Source organism: Nerophis ophidion, linkage group LG05 (assembly GCF_033978795.1).
Source record: "Nerophis ophidion isolate RoL-2023_Sa linkage group LG05, RoL_Noph_v1.0, whole genome shotgun sequence".
Taxonomy (NCBI): domain Eukaryota; kingdom Metazoa; phylum Chordata; class Actinopteri; order Syngnathiformes; family Syngnathidae; genus Nerophis; species Nerophis ophidion.
In genome coordinates this window covers 23,543,758-23,571,493 of record NC_084615.1, presented here as the reverse complement: position 1 = coordinate 23,571,493, position 27,736 = coordinate 23,543,758, and the positions used below count along the sequence as shown (strand labels likewise).

General features: G+C 42.3%; 1 protein-coding gene across 2 annotated transcripts in view; it reads right to left on the bottom strand.

Annotated features, from left to right (window-relative positions):
- LOC133552827 (probable E3 ubiquitin-protein ligase MID2) overlaps nucleotides 1-27,736 on the bottom strand; it is a 295,874-nt gene that overhangs the window by 64,653 nt on the left and 203,485 nt on the right. For both annotated transcript variants that reach the window (XM_061900338.1, XM_061900337.1), the window contains 3 exons: nucleotides 18,376-18,524; nucleotides 18,138-18,265; nucleotides 15,937-16,080 (listed from right to left, as the gene is read on the bottom strand). In XM_061900338.1, the coding sequence (XP_061756322.1) occupies nucleotides 15,937-16,080; nucleotides 18,138-18,265; nucleotides 18,376-18,524 (421 nt within the window). The remainder of the gene's footprint in view (nucleotides 1-15,936; nucleotides 16,081-18,137; nucleotides 18,266-18,375; nucleotides 18,525-27,736) is intronic.

The window sequence follows — 27,736 nt, the reverse complement described above, 5'->3', positions numbered from 1 at the left end:
AGCTGAACAGCTGATTACGAGTTGTCTCATCACCTGTTGTCTTTAACAGTAGCGGTCGGGAACAGCAGGAGGAGGAGGGCTTAGAGAGTTTGGAGAGGAAGGACACGGACTGAAAAGTCGAAAAGTGAAATCATTGATGGTGAATAAAACTTTGTTCAACTCTGAACGCCAGACTCCCGCTAGGAAGCGAGTTCCACGGGAACATTTTAGCTTCATAATTACATGAAGTAAAAGTTATAAAACTAGTTTTTGCCAGACAGTACACCTCTACTAGGTCCCTGCAGCAAATGGGAGTGCAGAAATGGATGTACACTAACATGTACGTTATTTTTAAACTCACCACATGTTAACAAAAAGCTCAGAAAACATTGAGTTGATTTCCCCCAATAACGCAGGACTTTGAATGTTGCGCACTCATACATTGCGATGTTGATACTCAAGTATCCCTACAATAAAAAAGTGCGTACAATAGTCAAAACCAGTGAAGTTGGCACGCTGCACAAATCGTAAATAAAAACAAAATACAAACATTTTTGCAAATCCTTTTCAACCTACACTCAATTGAATGGACTGCAAAGACAATATATTTAACATTTGAACTGGAATTTAGAATTTGATGCCTGCAACATGTTTCAAAAAATCTGGCACAAGTGGCAAAAAAGACTGAGGAAGTTGAACAATGCTCAACAAACATTTATTTGGAACATCCCACAGGTGCCATGATTGGGTACAAAAGCAGCGTCCATGAAATGCTCAGTCATTCACCAACAGGGTTGAGGTGAGGGTCACCACTTTGTGAACAAATGAGTGAGCAAATTGTCCAACAGTTTAAGAACAACATTTTTCAACCAGCTATTCCACAGAATTGAGCAATTTCACCAGCTACGGTCTATTATATCATCAAAAGGTTCAAAGAATCTGGTGAAAGCGATGCTATAACGGAACTTCGATTCCTCAGGCGGTACTGCATAAAAAAGCGTGTGTAAAGGATATCACCACATGGGCTCAGGAAGACGTCAGAAAACCACTGTCAGTAACTACAGTCCGTCGTTACATCTGTAAGTGCAAGTTAAAACTCTACTATGCAAAGCGAACACCATTTATCAACAACACCCACAAATGCCGCTGGGTTCGCTGGGCCGAGGTAATCTAAGATGGACTGATGCAAAGTGGGAAAGTGTTCTGTGGTCTGAAGAGTCCACATTTCAAATTGTTTTTGGAAACTGCGGACGTCGTGTCCTCCGGACCAAAGAGGTAAAGAACCATCTGGATTTCTATAGGCCAGGGGTCAGCAACCCGCGGCTCCGGAGCCGCATGCGGCTCTTTGATTACTCTAATGTGGCTCAGCTGCACAATTTCCGAACCCCCGATTATCCAGAGAGATTAACGGAGATCAAGGCGTCTCTCAGAAATCACCCGGGGCCAACATTCTTCGATTTTCACGTAGTCGATAAAATAGAGGGCGTGCCCTGAAAGCAAAGGTTTTACAGTCCACTAAAACTTGCCATCACGCCCGCTTTTACACAATGTTATCTGCATGCCAGCCAGTCACATGCAGTATGCAGCCTCTGTTGATACACAACAGTCACTGCAAGGCATACTTAGTCAACAGCCATACAGGTTACAGTGAGAGTTGTGATATAAACAACTTTAACACTCTTACTAATATGCGCTACACTGTGAACCCACACCAAACAAGAATGACAAACACATTTCGGAAGAACATCCGCATTGTTACACAACATAAACACACCAGAACAAATACCCAGAATCCCATGCATCCCTCACTCTTCCGGGCTACATTATACACCCCTGCCAACTCAACCGAAGCATGGAGTCTTTGTATTCTGTTTTTTTATTAAGAATTACACAACGTGCCAGCTTCACTGGTTTTGGGTTTTGAACATTTCATTTGCATGCCGGACTGAACAAAGTGGCCTCACAGCAGTGATTAAGCTTTGTGACTTCAAGCGAAAAGTAGAATAGCAGCAGTTCTTCCCAAAATCTTTCCCTACGGTGCCAATCCGGAACTCTGGGAACATTACCGGCTTGAAACGGGAGGGAATGAATAATTGAGCGAGGTGGCAACAGCATACATACATAAGTAATAGCGGAGAGATCTCCTGTAAATATAAATACTTCACAGGACGCAAATAAGGCCATTAAATGTGAGGCGCTTTGAAGAATGCATGAGGGCGGAGAACTCTCAAATGGATGGATAGAGATAGTGGTGTTAAGGATAAGTAACCGGACCCCAAAATAAGGAGATATCGAGGTTTGGTTACCGTCGAATCAACTGTCGTGATGGTGTTTTGGTTATGTCGATTCCGGACATTAACCACCGCTTTTTTCCTGCGTCTTATAAAACGGTGCGGCTAATTTTGGGACTTTTCTTTATTGGCGGCTGGCTATAAAATAAACAAACCAATTAAATAGTAGAGATGTCAGACAATATCGGGCTGCCGATTTAATCGGCCGATAAATGCATTAAAACGTATTATCGGTATCGGTTCGGAAATGATAGGTATCGGTTTCAAAAAGTAAAATTTATGACTGTGGAGAGGTGGAGCCGGCAGTCCGACAGAGAGGCAGGGCACCCCGAGATGGCGGCGACGGCGAGCGAGCGGCGAGGCGGGGCGCACCGGGAGCGAAGCCTCAATCAAGATCAGGTGCGTGGATCGCACACCTGGGGACAATTCAATAATCCTCTCAAACTGTTTAAAAGGGCAACAGCTGTGAATGCCAGGGAGAGAGGCGGAGAGTCTGGAAGGAGCAAGATTGCAGCTGACGCAGAGCGAGAGAGGAGGAGAGCCTTAGACAGACAACGAGCGAGCAGAGAAGAAGAGCTGAAAAGCGACCTGGACTGAGGTTTTTATTGAAAAAATAAAGGAAGTCAAACTGCTCAAGCCATGTCCTTCCTTGATGGTCCTGGGAACCCACGCGACAGCATGAGACTTTTACAATGACTTTAAAACGCCGCTGTACACGGACGTAGGGAGAAGTACAGAGCGCCAATAAACCTTTGCGTGCCGGCCCAATCACAAAATATCTACGGCTTTTCACACACAGAATTGAATGCATGCATACTTGATCAACAGGCGTACAGGTCACACTGAGGGTGGCCGTATAAACAACTTTAACACAGTTACAAATATGCGCCACACTGTGAACCCACACCAAACAACAATGACAAACACATTTCGGGAGAACATCCGCACCGTAACACAACATAAACACAACGGAACAAATACCCAGAACCCCTTGCAGCACTAACTCTTCTGGGTATGCTACGATATACACCCCCCCCCCCGCTACCTAGTGGTAAGAGTGTCCGCCCTGAGATCGGTAGGTTGTGAGTTCAAACCCCGGCGGAGTCATACCAAAGACTATAAAAATTGGAGCCATTACCTCCCTGCTTGGTACTCAGCATCAAAGGTTGGAATTGGGGGTTAAATCACCAACATGATTCTCGGGCGCGGCCACCGCTGCTCCTCACTGCTCCACTCACCTCCCAGGGGGTGATCAAGGGTGATGGGTCAAATGCAGACAATACTTCCGCCACACCTAGTGTGTGTGTGACAATCATCTGGTACTTTGACTTTAAATTTACAAATCATAGGTGAATTAAAACAAGAATTCAACAAATCCAACAGTGGCAACCTCATAAAAAGTGGATTAAAAATGATAGTTAAAAGGTGTATTAACTTAAAGCTTTACTAAAAAGAGAAGTCCTCAAATATTTCTTAAACGTGTCAACACAGTCAAGATCACGGAGGGACTTGTGGAAATTGTTCACTATGGTCTGGACTCTCACTATTATGCTAGATCGACTATGGACTGGACTCTCACTATTATGCTAGATCGACTATGGACTGGACTCTCACTATTATGTTGGATCCACTATGGACTGGACTTTCACTATGATGTTAGATCCACTATGGACTGGACTCTCACTATTGTGTTAGATCCACAATGGACTGGACTCTCACACTATTATGTTAGATCCACTATGGACTGGACTCTCACTATGGTGTTAGATCCACATTGGACTGGACTCTCACACTATTAGGTTAGATCCACTATGGACTGGACTCTCACTATGATGTTAGATCCACAATGGACTGGACTCTCACACTATTATGTTAGATCCACTACGGACTGGACTCTCACTATTATGTTAGATCCACTATGGACTGGACTTTCACACTATTATGTTAGATCCACTATGGACTGGACTCTCACTATTATGTTAGATCCACTATGGACTGGACTCTCACAATATTATGTTAGATCCACTATGGACTGGACTCTCACTATTATGTTAGATCCACTATAGACTGTACTCTCACACTGTTATGTTAGATCCACTATGAACTGGACTCTCACAATATTATGTTAGATCTACTATGGACTGGACTCTCACAATATTATGTTAGATCGACTATGGACTGGACTCTCACTATTATGTTAGATCTACTATAGACTGGACTCTCACTATTATGTTAGATCCACTATGGACTGGACTCTCACTATTATGTTAGATCCACTATGGACTGGACTCTCACACTATTATGTTAGATCCACTACAGACTGGACTCTCAATATTATGTTAGATCCACTATGGACTGGACTCTCACACTATTATGTTAGATCCACTATGGACTGGACTCTCACTATTATGTTAGATCCACTATGGACTGGACTCTCACTATTATGTTAGATCCACTATGGACTGGACTCTCACTATTATGTTAGATCCACTATGGACAGGACTCTCACTATCATGTTAGATCTACTATGGACTGGACTCTCACTATCATGTTAGATCCACTATGGACTGGACTGTCACTATTATGTTGGATCCACTATGGACTGGACTCTCACTATTATGCTGGATCCACTATGGACTGGACTCTCACAATATTATGCTGGATCCACTATGGACTGGACCCTCACAATATTATGTTAGATCCACTTTGGACTGGACTCTCACTATTATGTTAGATCCACTATAGACTGGAATCTCACACTGTTATGTTAGATCCACTATGAACTGGACTCTCACTATTATGTTAGATCCACTATGGACTGGACTCTCACTGTTATGTTAGATCCACTATAGACTGGACTCTCACACTGTTATGTTAGATCCACTATGAACTGGACTCTCACAATATTATGTTAGATCCACTATGTACTGGACTCCCACAATATTATGTTAGATCCACTATGGACTGGACTCTCACAATATTATGCTAGATCCACTATGGACTGGACTGTCACTATTATGTTAGATCCACTATGGACTGGACTTTCAAACTATTATGTTAGATCCACTATGGACTGGACTCTCACAATATTATGCTAGATCCACTATGGACTGGACTCTAACGATTATGTTAGCTCCACTATGGACTGAACTTTCACACTCTTATGTTAGATCCACTATGGACTGGACTCTCACTATATAATGCTAGATCCCCTATGGACTGGACTCTCACAATATTATGCTAGATCCACTATGGACTGGACTCTCACGATTATGGTAGATCCAGTATGAACTGGACTCTCACAATATTATGTTAGATCCACTATGGACTGGACTCTCACACTATTATGTTAGAACCACTATGGACTGGACTCTCACTTTTATGGTAGATCCACTATGGACTAGACTCTCACTATTATGGTAGATCCACTATGGACTAGACTCTCACAATATTATGCTAGATCCACTATGGACTGGACTTTCACAATTTTAAGCCAGACCCACTCGACGTCCATTGCATCCAGTCTCCCCTTAGAGAGGGTGGGGGGTCACCCACATCTGCGGTCCCCTCCAAGGTTTCTCATAGTCATCCACATTGACATGCCACAAGGTCGTGAGTTTTTCCTTGCCCTGATGCAATATCTGAACCGAGGATGTCGCTATGGCTTGTGCAGCCCTTTGAGACACTTGTGATTTAGGACCATATAAATAAACATTGAATGATTGATTAAAAGCAATTAACGCATGTTTTCAATACAAGTAACGTCAATGGATCCTTCATACCTTTAAAAAGCATTTAAGAACCTTTATGAGATTTTAGGACAAGTTTAGATATTTTAAGGCCTTGAATTCAATTTGTTGGATACGAGACTTTTTACGACCCAGCCTGTGCCTTGCTGGAAAGATGAAATAAAGAGGTTTGTTGATATCAGCTGTGGAGCTTTACAGAGAAGTGTGTCTTAGACAGACATCAGCGGCATGTCCTTGATGACGCAACATTGAGTCAATTGCCATATTGCATGAGTGGATTAGCATAATCTTGTGTGCGACACCAATAACTGGTGTCCCTGAAAGGGAATAGAAAGGCTTAAGATTTAGACGGTTGTTTTTGCGTTAATTTGTCCGTTGTTTCGATCGATCAGTCAAATGTCGTTCTGCCACTCCGCTCCCTCGTATAACTCATAAGTATTCTAATACGTACTCGTATTCACCTGTAGACCCGCTGGAAACCGGGGCCATGAATAAATACATATTCATTGAAAAAAAAGACAGCTGCCAAAGGGAGTCAGCGGCCCTTTGTACTCCTACCTTGTTAATACAAAAGGTTGGCCTCTCAGTACGGCATTTTAAATCGTCCGTTAAATGGAAGACGGATGATGGAGTCATGTGTTAGCAGGACAACACGGAGGACTGTACGTGGTATACAAGAACCGAGACTGGACTACCTCTAACGGGTGTATGTATATATACTTGTATATATACAAGTATATATACAAGTATATATACGAGTATATATACATACATACACTGTTCCCATTTGAGTTGGGAAATTGTGTTAGATGTAAATTGTGGCAGGGGGCGTGGTCCGCGCGTTCCCTGCGGGCGGGTTGTGTGCAGAAATCGGTCATGAAGCAGCTGACAGGTGAGTGGATAATCTCAGCTGGAACGAGTTATCTAATCACCTGTTCCTTTATTAGCAGCGCGGGAGACCGTGATGGGGGAGAACGGACGACACGGAGAGGAGCGTGCTGAAAAGCCAGATCCAAGAAGGACTCGAGAAGAGAATTGCAAATACAGGCTGCAAAGCCTAAATGATTATTGTGTGTAAAAATTAAAAACTGTAAAACCGCTGTGTGAAGTGTGCGGAAAAGTAACTGATCCAGAAGACGCAGGGACGAGACTTGCTACATAAATGTAAACGGAAAACAATGATTTGCAAATCATTAACAACCCATATTCAGTTGAATATGCTACAAAGAGAACATATTTGATGTTCAAACTCATAAATATATATTTTTTTTTTGCAAATAATCATTAACTTTAGAATTTGATGCCAGCAACACGTGACAAAGAAGTTGGGAAAGGTGGCAATAAATACTGATTACGTTGAGGAATGCTCATCAAACACTTATTTGGAACATCCCAGGTGTGCAGGCTGATTGGGAACAGGTGAAGCGCATGATTGGGTATAAAAACAGCTTCCCAAAAAATGCACAAGAAAGGATGGGGCGATATACACCCCTTTGTCCACAACTGCATGAGCAAATAGTCAAACAGTTTAAGAACAACATTTTTAAAGTGCAATTGCAAGAAATTTAGGGATTTCAACATCTACGGTCCATAATATCATCAAAAGGTTCAGAGAATCTGGAGAAATCATTCCACGTAAGCGGCATGTCCGTAAACCAACATTCAATGACCGTGACCTTCGATCCCTCAGACAGCACTGTATCAAAAATATCAATCTCCAAAAGATATCACCACATGGGCTCAGGAACACTTCAGAAAAACACTGTCACTAAATACAGTTCGTTGCTAAATCTGTAAGTGCAAGTTGAAGCTCTACTATGCAAAGCGAAAGCCACTTATCAACAACATCCAGAAACGCCGCCGGCTTCTCTGGGCCCGAGATCATCATGGGTAACTTACACATCTGTGAAGGCCCCATTAATGCTGAAAGGTACATACAGGTTTGCTGCCATCAAAGCGCCGTCTTTAGCATGGATGCCCCTGCTTATTTCAGCAAGACAATGCCAAGCCACATTCAGCACGTGTTACAACAGCGTGGCTTCGTAAAAAAAAGAGTGCGGGTACTTTCCTGGCCCGCCTGCAGTCCAGACCTGTCTCCCATCGAAAAAGTGTGGCACATTATGAAGCGTAAAATACGACACCGGAGACCCCGGACTGTTGAACGACTGAAGCTCTACATAAAACAAGAATGGGAAAGAATTCAATTTTCAAAGCTTCAACAATTAGTTTACTCAATTCCCAAACGTTTATTGAGTGTTGTTAAAAGAAAAGGTGATGTGACACAGTGGTGAACATCCCCTTTCCCAACTACTTTGGGACGTGTTGCAGCCATGAAATTTTAAGGTAATTATTTAAAAAAAATAAAAAAAGTTTATGAGTTTGAACATCAAATATCTTGTCTTTGTAGTGCATTCAATTGAATATGGGTTGAAAAGGATTTGCAAATCATTGTATTCCCTTTATATTTACATCTAACACAATTTCTCAACTCATATGGAAACGGGGTTTGTATATATTCACTGTGCAAACATACATATATAAGTACATATACATACAAACACTCATGTGTATTATCAAGTTTAATCAAACATATATTAACGTTGTTGCCCTAGGGCAGGGATGTCAAATTTATTTACCTGGTGGCCACTGGATGCAGAGTTTGGATGAGGCTGGGCCGCAAGAAAAGATTTCTTGAAAAAATATTTTTACATTTCTTTATTTTTATTTTCAACACAAAATAAAATCAAAATATAAACGAACAAAATGAGAATTGTGCACCGCAACTTTCTCTGTGCAAATAAGAGAAGTCTGGGTGCCCCTGTGCTCAACAAGGAAATATTGCATCTTCCACTTTTCCTGGAATTGTCTTTGCTCATCAGTAACCTTTCTTTTTACTGAAGGCTTTGAAAAAGACATGTTTGGGGTTGTGCCGACGCACGGAAAATAATGTTATTTACGCAATGTGTGTTGTTCTGCTTTTACTCCCTACAACAACACTGCGGTCGGAAAGCACCTGGATAGCGAGCGCAAAAAAGTGACGGCTCCCGGAGTGTTGTCCGGCGTCATATAGAAATACATGTAGTGTTCATCGTGTGAGACAATGCAAATTAAACAATAAAAAAAAACAAATAACGGTTTGAATTGGCCCAGGTTATCGGGGTCTGTTATTACTGACGGACAGGTGTCGCGGTGTGACTGCAGCCAGGCACGTAGGAAAACCCTCGTCTCCATGGCAACGTCTCTGTCGCGTTCAGTTATTGGCCGCTTTTCCACTAATGCAGGGGTAGGCAACCCAGAACGTTGAAAGAGCCATTTTGGAGCCAAATAACAAACATCATCTCTGTCTGAAGCCAATGGGCAGGCTGGGGGGCTTGCCGTGGAGTTTACAGTTACGGTAGCACAATTAACCCCGGAATGGGCTAACATCACGACTAGCGTGTTACACGTCCGATTCGCCCAGTGACTCTATGCCGGAGTATCAGCGCTGGGGTCCAGTGCACCACAGTCTTGTATTGTCGCTCGGTCCTTCGGCGGAGTGCTTCGGAAGCTTCCGGACAGCTCGTCTCTGTCGCGTTCACTCATTTGTCGCTTTTCCACTAACGTAGGTGTAGGCAACACAGAACGTTGAAAGAGCCATTTTGGAGTCAAATAACAAACATCGTCTCTGTCTGGAGCCAACGGATGGGGTGGGGGGCTCGCCGTGGCGTTTACAGTTACGGTAGTACAATTAACCCCGGAATGGGCTAACATCACGACTAGCGTGTTACACGTCCGATTCGCCCAGCGTCTCTCTGCCGGAGTATCAGCGCTGGGGTCCAGTTCACCACAGTTTTGTATTTTCGGTCAGTCCTTTGGCGGAGTGCTTCGGAAGCTACCGGGCAGTTCGTTTCCCCGGCCCGGACTGTTTACAGCGGCGCTGGGGGAGGGAGCGAGAGAGAGACACACACACACAGAGAGGGAGAGAGATAGTGCCGGTCTAATGGAAAAGCGGCAAAACGTTTCTCTGCTTGCATCACACAAGTGAAGTCAATGTTCTGCCTTCGAGAGCCATGAACCACACCGGGATTGGTAGATTTCTTCAGCTCCGCACACAACGCTGTCAAGCGGCATTCATATAAAACTCGCGGGCCGCACTAACATTAAACATTCATATTAAGGTGGGGTCCGCAAAATAACGTCTCGCGGGCCGCAGTAACATTCGGCACACTGACAAAGCGTAACCTATTGTTGCTATAACAATCTACAAGGTTAATATAGTTTGCCTCCCCTCCATTTATCTGTTTTCTTTTGTAATTCATGTTATCATTACATATATGTATTGTTGCATTTGAAACAAGTTGATAATAGAGGGAATCATTGATATTATTCATTATCAATAGTGCTATTTCTATTGGTATTTGTATTGCTCCATTTGTAGTGTAATAATGTTCATTCTCATCTATGTGTTATTAATATTTACTCTACTAACTACTTCTTTGGTATCACTTTCACTATCATATTTCTACATATCCTATTTTCTGATGTTGTTGTGGTTGTTATTGTTGTCTCTCTGTCTTATCCCCCTCATGTCCCTGCAATTGTCTCCCTCTGTCTTTCCCTTTTTTCGTCTTTCTATTCCCTCCCGCTCTGGTCCAGCTCTGCCAAATAATATGAATTCATTTAATAAAGTCAAATGCAAATAAGGCAACAAGAGAAGTATATCCCACACTTCTATTTTGTAAAGTAATTATGTACAGCCGATATAAATCATCGACATCGACAATATGATTGGCCTGAGTAGCTGGACAGGACAAAAACAGAAATAAAATGTATCTCTCATTATCTGTGGGACCTGTCTTTTAATTACCGCAGTCTCCTATAGTCGGCAAACGACCGATGTGGTCCCTCATTAACACCAGGTAAAAAAGCATTGTTTTTCATAGCTGTGGCTGTAGGCAACCTCCACAATATAGAAGGATCTTTATCTTTATAACAGTTTGTTTTCAGTACAAACCCTTTCAACTACAGATGTCCGAAAATGGCTTTTTTTTTGCCGATATCCGATATTGTCCAACTCTTAATTATCGATTCCGATGTCAACCGATACCGATATGTACAGTCGTGGAATTAACACATCATCATGCCTAATTTTGTTGTGATTCCCCGCCGGATGCATTAAACAATGTAACAAGGTTTTCAAATATAAATCAACTCAAGTTATGGAAAATAATGCCAACATGGCACTGCCATATTTATTATGGAAGTCACAAAGTGCTTTTTTTTTTTTTAACATGTCTCAAAACAGCAGCTTGGAATTTGGGACATGCTCTCCCTGAAAGAGCATGGGGAGGTTGAGGTGGGCGGGGTTGAGGTGGCGTCTCGGAAGAGTTAGTGCTGCAAAGGGTTCTGGTTATTTGTTCTGTTGTGTTTATGTTGTGTTACGGTGCGGATGTTCTGCCGAAATGTGTTTGTCATTCTTGTTTGGTGTGGGTTCACAGTGTGGCGCATATTTGTAAGGGTGTTAAAGTTGTTTATACGGCCACCCTCAGTGTGACCTGTATGGCTGTTGACCAAGTATAACTTTCATTCACTTGTGTGTGAGAAAGGTCGTAGATATTATGTGATTGATATGGGATTATTTTATCAGACAAAGAATAAGCAAATATCACCCTTATTTGAGGTATTTAATCTTACTTAGATTTCAGTTTTTGCAGTGATACGTCTCTTTTGATCTTCTGTCTTTTATTAATATCGAGGATGCCAAGACAAGAAATTAACATTTACAAAAAGAAATGGGACATATGGAAAAGTATGGTCAAAATAGGATTTTGGTCAACTTGACTGTTCAGATAATATTAGTATGAATAGAAGAGTCATCCAGACGTATAACTGAAAGATAAAAAGAGACTCAAGAGGGTGGCAGAAAACAAGGTTCAAATTCAGGTCATATTTTATTTTAGAATTTGATTAATTAATAAGCAACTGCATGCAATTTTTATTACCTCAATCGGGGATGTTTTTTTTTTTGCCTTGATTACGCGATAAATAATGCACCAATCCGATGACAAAATTCAGATGCGTGCATGGAGTTGCCCACTTTTGATGCAAGACATATTTCTGCTTTATCTGTGCGTCGGCATTCCGTCTTGCAAGGCACTTTTTTGTTTTGTTGCCGATGTGCTCGCATGAGCCTTCAGAGACAGTTCCCACAAGGCGGCTCAACTCCTCTCCATCGAGACTAACTGTGAGACCAGCAAAGAGAGAGAGGAGTGCTCAAGTGGAAGCGTTTAGCCACTCTGAATGTTTGCAATAGTGAAAACCTAAGCGGCAAAAGGCGGACCGAATGGCTTTCTCTTTGTCTGCTGTGAATCTCCCAGGACTGTGTGGATGTCTGAGTCACTGTCGAGTTGAAATGTATCCTGATGTGTCCGCCTGGCCAACAGCCACTTCACCTTTGCGGTGAGATGGAAGGAAAAAAAAAAATCACAGTGGAGGATGCAGTCGGAGAGGACGAAGGCATAACAGCAGCGGGTTGAAGTGGAGAAGCACAGGTGTGTGTGTGTGTGTGTGTGTGTGTGTGTGTGTGTGTGTGAGATGTATAATAAGCAAGTCATTCTCCCAGCAGTGAGAGGTATATTCGACCTCCAGTAGAACCATTATCCACTCTGACTTTCACTTTCATTCTTTTTCTACCTGAAAAGTGAGTTTAATAAGCTTTTAGCCAAGATTGTGCAAAATTTATGAAAGAAACTTGGAAATCTGGGTTACTAATTACAAATAAATAGTTTTACTTACAAAAAAAATCTAAACAGCAAATGTATATATATGTGGCAACTGTGGCACTATTCCATTTATTAGCACCTGAAGTGGATCCGGGCTAATTTTTGCCCCATCTATATATATATATATATATATATATATATATATATATATATATATATATATATATAATCTATATATATATATATATATATATATATAATCTATATATATATATATATATATATATATATATATATATATATAGATCTATATATATATATATATATATATATATATATAGATCTATATATATATATATATATATATATATATATATATAGATATATATATATATATATATATATATATATATATATATATATATATATATATATATATATATATATATATATATAGATGGGGCTTCACGGTGGCAGAGGGGTGTTAGTGCGTCTGCCTCACAATAGAAAGTTCCTGCAGTCCTGGGTTCAAATCCAGGCTCGGGATCTCTGTGTGTGGAGTTTGCATATTCTCCCCGTGAATGCGTGGGTTCCCTCCGGGTACTCCGGCTTCCTCCCACCTCCAAAGACATGCACCTGGGGATAGGTTGATTGGCAACACTAAATTGGCCCTAGTGTGTGAATGTGAGTGTGAATGTTGTCTGTCTATCTGTGTTGGCCCTGTGATGAGATGGCGACTTGTCCAGGGTGTACCCCGCCTTCCGCCCGATTGTAGCTAAGATAGGCGCCAGCGCCCCCCGCAACCCCAAAAGGGAATAAGCAGTTGAAAATGGATGGATGGATGGATGGATATATATATATATGAAAAAATATATATGTTGTATATACATATATATATAGATATATATATAAATATATATATATTTCTAAATATATACATAAATATAGAACATATATATACACACATATGTATATATAGGAACAAACACACACACACATATATATATATATATATATGTATATATGTATATATACATATATGTGTATATATATGTATTTATACTGATGTGTATATATACTGTGTATATATGTATATACATATATATACATGTATATATATATATATATATATACATACATATATATATATATATATATATATATATATATATATATATATATATATATATATATAAGTGTGTATATGATTATATACATATATTTGTACAAATCCCGTTTCCATATGAGTTGGGAAATTGTGTTAGATGTAAATATAAACGAAATACAATGATTTGAAAATTCTTTCAACCTATATTCAATTGAATGCACTACAAAGACAAGATATTTAATGTTCAAACTCAAAAACTTTTTTTTTTTGTTTGCAAATAATAATTCACTTAGAATTTCATGGCTGCAACACGTGCCAAAGTAGTTGGGAAAGGGCATGTTCACCACTGTGTTACATCACTTTTTCTTTTAACAACACTCAATAAACGTTTGGGAACTGAGAAAACTAATTGTTGAAGTTTTTAAAGTGGAATTCTTTCCAATTCTTGTTTAATGTAGAGCTTCAGTCGTTCAACAGTCCAGGCTCTCCGTTGTCGTATTTTACGTTTCAAAATGCACCACACATTTTCGATGGGAGACAGGTCTGGACTGCAGGCGGGCCAGGAAAGCACTCACACTCCTGTTTTACAAAGCCACGCTGTTGTAACACCTGCTGAATGTGGCTTGCCATTGTCTTGCTGAAATAAGCAAGGGCGTCCATGAAAAAGACGGCAGCATATTTTGTTCCAAAACCTGTATGTACTTTTCGGCATTAATGGTGCCTTCACAGATGTGTAAGTTACCCATGCCTTGGGCACTAATGCACCCCCATACCATCACAGATGCTGGCTTTTGAACTTTGCGTTGATAATAGTCTGGATGGTTCGCTTCCCCTTTGGTCCGGATGTCAAATATTTCCAAAAACAAATTCAAATATTGACTTGTCAGACCACAGAACACTTTTCCACTTTGCATCAGTCCATCTTAGATGATCTCGGGCCCAGAGAAGCCGGCGGCGTCTCTGGATGTTGCTGATAAATGGCTTTTGCTTTGCATAGTAGAGCTTTAACTTGCACTTAGAGATGTAGCGACTAACTGTATTTAGTGACAGTGGTTTTCTGAAGTGTTCCTGAGCCCTTGTGGTGATATCCTTTAGAGATTGATGTCGGAATTGATACAGTGCCGTCGGAGGGATCCAAAGTCACGCTCATTCAATGTTGGTTTCCGGCCATGCCGCTTACGTGGAGTAATTTCTCCAGATTCCCTGAACCTTTTGATGATATTATGGACCGTAGATGTTGAAATCCCTAAATTTCTTGCAATTGCACTTTGAGAAACGTTGTTCTTAAACTGTTTGACTATTTGCTCACACAGTTGTGGACAAAGGGGGGTACCTCGCTCCATCCTTTCTTGTGAAAGACTGAGCATTTTTTAGGAAGCTGTTTTTAAACCCAATCATGGCACCCACCTGTTCCCAATTAGCCTGCAGACCTGTGGGATGTTCCAAATAAGTGTTTGATGAGCATTCCTCAACTTTATCAGTATTTATTGCCACTTTTTCCAACTTCTTTGTCACGTGTTCCTGGCATCAAATTCTAATGTCCATGATTATTATTATAAAAAAAAACATGTTTATCAGTTTTAACATCAAATATGTTGTCTTTGTAGCATATTCAACTGAATATGGGTTGAAAAGGATTTGCAAAACATTGTATTCCGTTTATATTTACATCTAACACTATTTCCCAACTCATATGGAAACGGGGTTTGTATATATACATACATACATATATATTTATATATATAGATGGGGCAAAAACTAGCCCAGTTGCACTCTAGGTGCTATTAAATGGAATAGTGCCAGAGTTGTTGTCATGGTTACCAGGGATCAGTGATTTCAGTTGTCTGCAATATTGGGGGACACCTGTGTGTTGTATAAGAGCTTGTGGCTTCAAGTTGGAGAAAAAACCCAACAAGTTAACACAACAGGAGATACTTTTTGGGAACCGTTGTAGTACTTGTATAGGCATTTGTGGAATACTTCTAAAAGGAAGGTCATTTGGAATGCTTACTGTGGTATCCTGCATCCGTATTTATTTGACTGCTGTCTGAGATATGAACATGTGTCTGTTCATTTTCATAGCTGGTGATGTGTGTCACATTACTCACTGATGAAGTTAGTCTGGCCGGTGTAGATGGTGTACTGCAACTCGTAGGAAGTGACGCTGAACTCGTCTTCTGACGTCCAGTGAACAGTGATGGTGTCGTGTGAGGCCGTGCACAGTTCGTCTCTGATGGCTGGAGGGCTGGGCGCTGCGTTGGGGGAAGACACACAGGTGCACAAGTCAGTCACCTTGTCAACAGCATACATACATTACAGAACACAATTTTGTTGTGATGCCCCGCTGGATGCATTAAACAATGTAACAAGGTTTTCCAAAATAAATCAACTCAAGTTATTGAAAAAAATGCCAACATGGCAATGCCATATTTATTATTCAAAGCACAAAATGCATTTATTTTTTTTAACATGCCTCAAAACAGAGAGAGCATGAGGAGGTTGAGGTGGACGGGGCTGGGAGTAGCATATGTGTGTATTTTAGCGTCCCGGAAGGGGTTCCGGGTATTTGTTCTGATGTGTTTAAGTTGTGTTACGGTGCAGATGTTCTGCCAAAATGTGTTTTTCATTCTCGTTTGGTGTGGCTTCACAGTGTGGCGCATATTTGTAAAAGTATTAAAGTTGTTTACACGAACACCCTCAGTGTGACCTGTATGGCTGTTGACCAATTATGCTTTGCATTCACTTGTGTGTGTGAAAAGCCGTGGATATTATGTGATTGGGCCGGCACGCAAATGCAGTGCCTTTAAGGTTTATTGGCGCTCTGTACTTCTCCCTATGTCCGTCTACCACTCCGTACAGCGGCGTTTTAAAAAGTCATACATTTTACTTTTTGAAACAAATACCGATCATTTCCGATATCACAGTTTAAAGCATTTATCGCCCGATAATATCGGCAGTCTGATATTATCGGAAATCTCTAGTCACAATAGAAGCAATGGGATAAATGAAATAAATGCAAAGCACTGATATAGACAAAGTTCAGCTGGCGGATTTAGCTCAAATGCTATTTTTTCCCCCAAAAGTGTTGTTAGTTAGCTGGCTAACAAGCTAAATATCTTGCAGACATACTTGCCAACCCTTCCGATTTTTAAGGGAAAATCGTTGGGTGGGTTCACACCAAACAAGAATGACAAACAAGTTTTGGGAGAACATCCGCACCGTAACACAACATAAATACAACAGAACAAATACCCAGAAGCCCTTGCAGCAGTCTTCCAGGACGCTACAATATACACCCGCGCTACCACCAAACCCCGCCCACCTGAACCCTGCCCCCTCCCCCATCTCCCAAATTCGGATGTCTCATGGTTGGCAAGTATGCTTGCAGAGTATATTTATATCCTCCAGATTTTTGAGCAAGTTATTTATGTCTTTGACGTGTTTAGAGGTCGAGTTTCCGTACGTTTGACATTTTGTTGTTGTTGCTTTTTAGACGTTTTAGACAAATTTAATTGATGATTTTTGTCGACAACCCCTAACGAAAACATCTTCAAAGCAGCCAATGTAGTCCTCAATTGTATTAATTTCTATTATAGAATATGAACATCACAATGAACACACCGACTCAGTGGGATAGTGGTTAGAGTCTCCGCCCTGAGATCGGTAGGTCGTGAGTTCAATCCCCCAGCCGGGTCATACCAGAAAATGGGACCCATTACCTCCCTGCTTGGCACTCAGCAGGGTTGGAATTGAGGGTTAAATCACTAAAAATGATTCCTGGGTGCGGGCACAGCTGCTGCTCACTGCTCACCTCACCTCCCAGGGGGTGAACAAGGGGATGGGTCAAATGCGGAGGATAAATTTCAGCACACCTGGTGTGTATGTGACAATCATTTGTACTTTACCTTTAACTTAACATATTAATAAATAGGCAGCACGGTGGACCAGGGGTTAGTGCGTCTGCCTCACAATACGAAGATCTGCGCTGGGGATCTTTCTGTGTGGAGTTTGCATGTTCTCCCTGTGACTGCGTGGGTTCCCTCCGGGTACTCCGGTTCCTCCCACCTCCAAAAAACATGCACCAGGGGATAGGTTGATTGGCAACACTAGTGTGTGAATGTGAGTGTGAATGTTGTCTGTCTATCTGTGTTGGGCCTGCGATGAGGTGGCGACTTGTCCAAGGTGTACACCGCCTTCCGCCCAAATGAAGCTGAGATAAGCTCCAGCACCCCCCCGCACACAAAAAGGGACAAGCGGTAAAAAATGGATGGATGGATGGAATCATATAAAACAACAGAAAAACCCTGACCTGTCAGGTAATCTAGGCCTTCCAGAATCTTCTTCTCTCTGGAAAAGTCCAGGGCAAAGTTGTCAAAGGCTTCATTCAGGTTGACGTCCGGAATGAGCACCTGGGAGGAGGCCGTTGCCATGGCAACCCTAAAGGTTGTGTTCAAAAGGAGGATTTGAAAGATTGAATCGAGAAATACACAGAGGCCATCAAACCCACAAATTCCTGGAGATTGACTGCGTTATGTCCATCGCTTTACCTCTCCGCTACGTTTCTGGCGGTCTGAAGGAAGCGGGCGTGGTCGTTCTCCTTGAGGCTCTGCTCGGCTTGTGTGATGAGGGCACTGGAGCGCTCCAGACACTGGCGGCAGTTTGCAATCTGCTGGGCCAGCTTACGCAGCTTCATTACCTGGAACACACAACATGTTGTGGAATAGGAATACAATTTTCTGTTCTAGATGCACACTGTGATCCAAAGGCATCAGATATTACTATAGATTCCGGACTATAAGCCGCTACTTTTTTTCCCTACACTTTAAACCCTGCAGCTTTTAAGACTGTGCAGCAAATGTATTGACTTTTCTTCGGGTCTTCCCCGTGGCCTCCTACCGGTCGGACGTGCCCGAAACACCGCCCTAGGGAGGCGTTCGGGTGGCATCCTGACCAGATGCCCGAGCCACCTCACCTGGCTCCTCTCGATGTGGAGGAGCAGCGGCTTTACTTTAAGCTCCTCCCGGATGGCAGAGCTTCTCACCCTATCTCTAAGGAGAGCCCCAACACCCGCCGAGGGAAACTCAATTCGGTCGCTTGTAACCCATGGTCTTGTCCTTTCGGTCATAACCCAAAGCTCGGTAAAGTGAGAGCTTTGCCTTCCGGCTCAGCTCCTTCTTCACCATACAGCGTCTTCACCGCACCGATCCGCCTGTCGATCTCACGATCCACATTTCCCTCACTCGTGAACAAAACCCCGATGTACTTGAACCCTTCCACTTGTGGCAGGGTCTCCTCCCCAACCCGGAGATGGCAGTCCACTCTTTTCCGGGCGAGAACCATAGACTCGGACTTGAAGGTGCTGATTCTCATTCCAGTCGCTTCACACTCGGCTGCGAACAGATCCAGTGAGAGCTGAAGATCCTGGCCAGATGAAGCCATCAGGACCACATCATCTGCAAAAAGCAGATACCTAATCCTGCAGGCACTGAACGCCCTGACTGCGCCTAGAGATTCTGTCCATAAAAGTTATGAACAGAATCGGTGACAAAGGGCAGCCTTGGCGGAGTCCAACCCTCACTGGATACGGGTCCGACTTACTGCCGGCGATGCGGATCAAGGTCTTAAACTGATCACACAGGGAGCGGACCGCCACAACCAGACAGTCCGATACCCCATACTCTCTGAGCACTTCCCACAGGACTTCCCGAGGGTCACGGTCGAATGCTTTCTCCGAGTCCACAAAGCACATCTAGACTGGTTGGGCAAACTCCCATCCACCCTAAAGGACCCTGCCAAGAGTATAGACCTGGTCCACAGTTCTACGACCAGGAAAAAAACACACAGTTCCACCTGCATCCAAGGTTCGACTATCCGGCGTAGCCTCCTCCTCTCCAGTACACCTGAATAGACCTTACCGGGAAGGTTGAGGTCCATTTGATTCAAAACCACTTCCAAGCTGCTACACTTAGTCTAAAAGTACACACAACACACATCCCTCTAAGGAAATGGCTATAAATATATTTGTATGGGAGCTGGTGGCTTTCACATGTGAAAGAAAAAAGCAAATGACAACAAATGTTGTGTTGTCAAGACAAGCCTGACCGAGACGGTTGGGCAGACAGAGGTTCGATTAAAAGGTCAAAGTTGAGGTCGACCACTTGGCTTCTCGTTCTTGTGCTGACCTCCGAAACATGTTGTATAACGTGAAGAGTTCAGTATTTGTCACCATGTTCTGCCGCAAGGAAGGAAGCTGGTGTAACTTAAGTCTTCTACCATCCATGCCCAAGAGAATGAAGGCAGTCCTGGGTAATAATTACTAAAGGACAAAATTTCAAAAACTTGAAACAAAACCCATCAACAACTTCCGGCCCTTGTTCAAGACCTCTTTTGTTTCAAAAATACTGGACTCAACTCAACAGGGATGTAGCGGTATCAAATCTCACAATACGATATTAACGCGGTACTAAGGTCATAATCCGATATTATTGCGGCGTAGGTCCAAAACCATAAGCTTGGTTAAAACGGTGTAGTGTACCAGATAAAGTGTTAGGAATGTTTAGGATAAACACGCTTACTGAAATTGAATGCTAAAATGCTCTAAACATTTTTATTACTATAAACATGTACTTTAAATGTGAAGTGAATTACATTTATATAGCGCTTTTCTCTAGTGACTCAAAGCGCTTTTATATAGTGAAACCCAATATCTAAGTTACATTTAAACTAGTGTGGGTGGCACTGGGAGCAGGTGGGTAAAGTGTCTTGCCCAAGGACACAACGGCAGTGACTAGGATGGCAGAAGCGGGGATCGAACATGGAACCCTCAAGTTGCCGGCACGGCCACGCTACCAACCGAGGTATGCCGCCCGAAATATGTTAAATGTTTTAATCATATTTATTACTACAAACATGTATTTTAAATGTAATGTTAACATGTTCCAATCATATTTATTTCTACAAACATGTATTTTAAATCCATCCATCCATTTTCTACCGCTTGTCCCTTTTGGAATCGCAGGGGGGGGGGGGGGGGGCGTCGCTGTAGCCTATCCCAGTTGCATTCGGGCGGAAGGCGGAGTACACCCTGGACAAGTCGCCACCTCATCGCAAGGATGTGTTTTAAATATAATGTTAAAATGTTTTTTAATGAAAATACTCTAAATATAACTTAAGACTCTTTAAAGCAAGAACGTAAACATCCAGTGTAAAACAATAATGTTCGCTTAAGTCCAGGGGTCCCCAAACTACGGCCCACCAACGTCCAAAATCCAAAATCCCACGTAAAAAAAAAAATCAAATAATTACTTTATTTTATTTTTCATTTTTATTTTTTTAGATCTGTCCTTTTTAATCCATTTTACTGTTGTTACCTGTTGTGTCTCCTAGCCGCTCAGGCAAATCATTTTGTCGAAAAATGCATTTTCCCATCAATAACTTGACATCATTAGCGGCAAGTGCGTCCTCTTTCAGTCAATTAGTGCGCGAGGAATATATATATATATATATGTATATATATATATATATATATATATATATATATATATATATATATATACATATATATATATATATATATATATATACATATATATATATATATATATATAGCTCGGCCCCCGGCCAAATTGTTTTAACCAAATGCGGCCCCCCCGAGTCAAAAAGTTTGGGGACACCTGCTTTAGTTTCTTTCAACTTGTTGCTTTCTGAGAAACAGTGTCCTCTACAGTGGACATTTTTATTATCTGTCTGGAAAATGTTGCATCTCAGAAAAGTAAACTAACAGTATAACTTAAAATATTTTTTTTAAATTTCATTGTCATTCCACTGGGTTGAGTTTTTCCTTGCCCTGATGTGGGCTCTGAACCGAGGATGTCGTTGTGGCTTGTGCAGCCCTTTGAGACACTCGTGATTTAGGGATATTTAAATAAACAGAGGGGTTAGTGCGTCTGCCTCACAATACGAAGGTCCTGCAGTCCTGGGTTCAAATCCAGGCTCGGGATCTTTCTGTGTGGAGTTTGCATGTGTGGGTTCCCTCCGGGTACTCCGGCTTCCTCCCACTTCCAAAGACATGCACCTGGGGATAGGTTGATTGGCAACACTAAATTGGCCCTAGTGTGTGAATGTGAGTGTGAATGTTGTCTGTCTATCTGTGTTGGCCCTGCGATAAGGTGGTGACTTGTCCAGGGTGTACTCCGACTTCCGCCCGATTGTAGCTGAGATAGGCGCCAGCGCCCCCCGCGACCCCGAAAGGGAATAAGCGGTAGAAAATGGATGGATGGATGATTGATTGATTGATAATGTAAATTGCTCACAAACTGATGTTTGGCTTCAAATATTTTTTTGAATAGATGGATGGATTGAAGCTGTATCAAGTAGCTTTTTAGTTTACTCGTATTGAACATTATTTTGGGTGGTTATTTCCCAAACGCAGAACGCAGAATTTCTCGCTAAAGAGGTTAGGTGTTGGCCTGGACTTGTTTTTCCGTTTCTTAGCGATATAACTCAAGCAGTTATGGACACATCTAATGTCCAAGAAACAATTCCTTTTATCTGCGGCGAGTAAAAACCATACTTGCCCCTCCTGAAAATCTCCCGGGGCAACCATTCTCCCCAATTTCTCCCGATTTCCACCCAGACATCAATATTGGGGGCGTGCCTTTAGGCACTGCATTTAACCACCTGAAACCTTCACCCATTTACAGCCTATGGTCACGTTCTCTTTTCCTCCATACAAACAGCGTGCCGGCCCAGTCACATAACATATACGGCTTTTATACACACACACAAGTGAATGCAAGACATACTTGGTCAACAGCCATACAGGTCACACTGAGGGTGGCCGTATAAACAACTTTAACACTGTTACAAATATGCGCCACACTGTGAACCCACACCAAACAAGAATGACAAACACATTTCGGGAGAACATCCGCACCGTAACACAACATAAACACAACATAACAAATAACCAGAACCCTTTGCAGCACTAACTCTTCCCGAATTCGGAGGTCTCCAGGTTGGCAAGTATGGTACGAGCACACTTCACTTACAGCGTTCTACGCCCCACCTTGCCCGTCCCGCGTCGCGCCGCGCAGAGGGTTCTGTGAGATGTGGTTTACTGACAGTCCCAGGCCTCCTAAACAGCCAGGAAAAAAACACACTCACCAAGTTTTTGTTTGATAAGAGTCACGTGCCATGGTATTTATGGGAAGACTGTAAAATCGGAAAAATTACGGTATTTATTATACCAAGACATCCCTAAAAACCTCCCAGATCTGTTTCAATTGGACTACTGTTTCCAGCCCTCATTAAATTCTGAAACCAACTTTTCCATTTCTCAGACTCACAGGAGAGTTTGTATATATTTTCAAGTATTTCTTATTATTCCAGGATTCTAGGATTCCAAGATGGCGGCGCCCGGAAGGGCTGCGACCTCGAGGAGCTCCTGCTAAATATGGAACATTTGGCAGAAATACCGGACAATTCTACAAACTTTATGGCTGGCTCACATCGTGGTCACTCCGTGATCACGTACGACCGCCAGACACTTTTGGATGTGGACATATCGGGCCGCTTTGGACTGATAGACGTGTGCTTGCTAGACCTGCTAACTAGCACGGGAATACGTCGACGGCTACATCCAGCGGCCTGTGAAGCAGGGGAGTCTAGTAGCAGCGGGGGCCGTCTACGGAGCAGACGCCAGCAGTGTGATCGGAAACGCGGATGCCGAGCGGGACTAAAAACAAAGCAGAAGGCTAATCCCCACAGAACACCACTTCCCTCCATCCTGAAGCCGGATTTAAATGGAAGATGCGAGACTACTGGTCTGGGTAAGGAGTCAGTTAAATTAGAACAAGTTTTTTCTGCTTTGAGTGTTTCAGAGTTGGACATGTGTTTTACTGAGGTGGCTAACTATGATGCGTGCAGTTTATCAAAGCAACAAACAAACAATCGGAAAATTCCCGTCGTATCAATTCCTGGATATGGTCGTAATTATACTAAATGCACTGGGCATAATAAACACAACATTATTAATATTGCTACTACGGATAATTTGATCAAAAATTCCCTAAAACAGCCCACTACCTATAATATAGGTTTTTTAAACATAAGATCATTGTCTCCCAAAACGTTGTTAGTTAATGATATCATCAGAGACAACAATCTTAACGTCATCGGTCTCAGCGAAACCTGGCTTAAACCAAACGACTTTTTTGCGCTAAACGAGGCATGTCCTCCTAACTTTACACATGCGCATATTGCCCGTCCTCTTAAAAGGGGTGGGGGGGTCGCACTAATAGACAACGAAAACTTTAACCTTAGTCCTAACATAAATAATAAATATAAATCGTTTGAGGTGCCTACTATGAGGTCTGTCACACCGCTGCCTCTACACCTGGCTGTTATCTACCGCCCCCCAGGGCCCTATTCGGACTTTATCAATGAATTCTCAGAGTTCGTTGCTGATCTAGTGACACACGCCGATAATATAATCATAATGGGGGACTTTAATATCCATATGAATACCCCATCGGACCCACCGTGCGTCGCGCTCCAGACTATAATTGATAGCTGTGGTCTCACACAAATAATAAATGAACCCACGCATCGCAACGGTAATACGATAGACCTAGTGCTTGTCAGGGGTATCGCCGTTTCCAAAGTTACGATACTCCCGTATACTAAAGTATTGTCCGATCATTACCTTATAAAATTCGAGGTTCAGACGCATGTTCGGCAAACTAATAATAATAACTGCTATAGCAGCCGCAACATTAATACGGCCACAACGACAACTCTTGCTGACCTACTGCCCTCGGTAATAGCACCATTCCCAAAGTATGTGGGCTCTATTGATAACCTCACTAACAACTTTAACCATGCCCTGCGCGAAACCATTGATAACATAGCACCGCTAAAGTTAAAAAAGGCTCCAAAAAAGCGTACCCCGTGGTTTACAGAAGAAACTAGAGCTCAGAAATTATTATGTAGAAAGCTGGAACGCAAATGGCGCACGACTAAACTTGAGGTGCACCATCAAGCATGGAGTGATGGTTTAATAACTTATAAACACATGCTTACCTTAGCTAAAGCTAAATATTACTCAAATCTCATCCACCGTAATAAAAACGATCCTACATTTTTGTTTAGGACGGTAGCATCGCTAACCCAACAAGGGACTCCTTCCAGTAGCTCCACCCACTCAGCTGATGACTTTATGCAATTCTTTAGTAAGAAAATTGAAGTCATTAGAAATGAGATTAAAGACAATGCGTCCCAGCTACAACTGGGTTCTATTAACACTGACACGATTGTATATACGGCGGATACTGCCCTCCAAAATTGTTTCTCTTGTTTTGAGGAAATAACATTAGAGGAATTGTTACAACGTGTAAATGGAATAAAACAAACAACATGTTTACTTGACCCACTTCCTGGGAAACTGATCAAGGAGCTCTTTGTATTATTAGGTCCATCAGTGCTAAATATTATAAACTTATCACTTTCCTCGGGCACTGTTGCCCTAGCATTCAGAAAAGCGGTTATTCATCCTCTTCTTAAAAGACCTAACCTCGATCCTGACCTCATGGTAAACTACCGACCGGTGTCTCACCTTCCCTTTATTTCAAAAATCCTCGAAAAAATTGTTGCGGAGCAGTTAAATGAACACTTAGCGTCTAACAATCTATGTGAAACCTTTCAATCCGGTTTCAGGGCAAATCACTCCACGGAGACAGCCCTCGCAAAAATGACTAATGATCTATTGCTAACGATGGATTCTGATGCGTCATCTATGTTGCTGCTCCTCGATCTTAGCGCTGCTTTCGATACCGTCGATCATAATATTTTATTAGAACGTATCAAAACACGAATTGGTATGTCAGACATAGCCATGTCTTGGTTTAACTCTTATCTTACTGATAGGATGCAGAGTGTCTCCCATAACAATGTGACCTCGGACTACGTTAAGGTAACGTGTGGAGTTCCCCAGGGTTCGGTCCTTGGCCCTGCACTCTTCAGCATCTACATGATGCCGCTAGGTGACATCATACGCAAATACGGTATTAGCTTTCATTGTTATGCTGATGACACCCAACTCTACATGCCCCTAAAGCTGACCAACACGCCGGATTGTAGTCAACTGGAGGCGTGTCTTAATGAAATTAAACAATGGATGTCCGCTAACTTTTTGCAACTCAACGCCAAAAAAACGGAAATGCTGATTATCGGTCCTGCTAGACACCGACCTCTATTTAATGATACAACTCTAACATTTGACAACCCAAAAATTAAACAAGGCGACACGGTAAAGAATCTGGGTGTTATCTTCGCCCCAACTCTCTCCTTTGAGTCACACATTAAAAGCGTTACTAAAACGGCCTTCTTTCATCTCCGTAATATCGCTAAAATTCGCTCCATTCTGTCCACTAAAGACGCTGAGATCATTATCCATGCGTTTGTTACGTCTCGTCTCGATTACTGTAACGTATTATTTTCGGGTCTCCCCATGTCTAGCATTAAAAGATTACAGTTGGTACAAAATGCGGCTGCTAGACTTTTGACAAGAACAAGAAAGTTTGATCACATTACGCCTGTACTGGCTCACCTGCACTGGCTTCCTGTGCACTTAAGATGTGACTTTAAGGTTTTACTACTTACGTATAAAATACTACACGGTCTAGCTCCATCCTATCTTGCCGATTGTATTGTACCATATGTCCCGGCAAGAAATCTGCGTTCAAAGGACTCCGGCTTATTAGTGATTCCCAAAGCCCAAAAGAGTATGTGGGCTATAAAGCGTTTTCATTTCGGGCTCCAGTACTCTGGAATGCCCTCCCGGTAAAAGTTTGAGATGCCACCTCAGTAGAAGCATTAAGTCTCACCTTAAAACTCATTTGTATACTCTAGCCTTTAAATAGACTCCCTTTTTCGACCAGTCGATCTTCCGTTTCTTTTCTTTTTCTCCTATGTCCCACTCTCCCTTGTGGAGGGGGTCCGGTCCGATCCGGTGGCCATGTACTGCTTGCCTGTGTATCGGCTGGGGACATCTCTGCGCTGCTGATCCGACTCCGCTTGGGATGTTTTCCTGCTGGCTCCGCTGTGAACGGGACTCTCGCTGCTGTGTTGGATCCGCTTTGGACTGGACTCTTGCGACTGTGTTGGATCCATTATGGATTGAACTTTCACAATATCATGTTAGACCCGCTCGACATCCATTGCTTTCCTCCTCTCCAAGGTTCTCATAGTCATCATTGTCACCGACGTCCCACTGGGTGTGAGTTTTCCTTGCCCTAATGTGGGCCTACCGAGGATGTCGTAATGGTTTGTGCAGCCCTTTGAGACACTAGTGATTTAGGGCTATATAAGTAAACATTGATTGATTGTATATATATATATATATATATATATATATATATATATATATATATATATACATATATATATATAATCTGTTCATTAATGAGTAAGTCCGTTCGTCTACCGTGTTCAATGGAGAAGTCTGATCTACAAAATTTGCAGGCATCATACCCCTTCCCCTTCAAGCTGTCCTGGATGAACTGAAATTATTTTTTTCCAATCATTTTGGAACATGGCAAGCGTACTTCGTCTTCTTACTCGTCGTCGCCTTGTCTCTTCTTCGCTCTTCTGCTTCGTCTCTGTTATGTTTTTGGACATTACGACTTGCCGTAGTTTTGAAGCAATGCATGGTGGGAATCCGGATGTTGTGTGTCAGTGTATTAACGTGCCGGCTGGAAAAAACACACGCTGAGAAATAGCTTTGTGCCTGCCTACTTTATGGGTTATAGATCAACCTATGGATAACGGAGACATATGTAATAGTCTCCTTTTCAGGAGGAGAGGATGCTAAAGGTAGTGCCTTTAAGGCACGCCCCCAATATTGTTGTC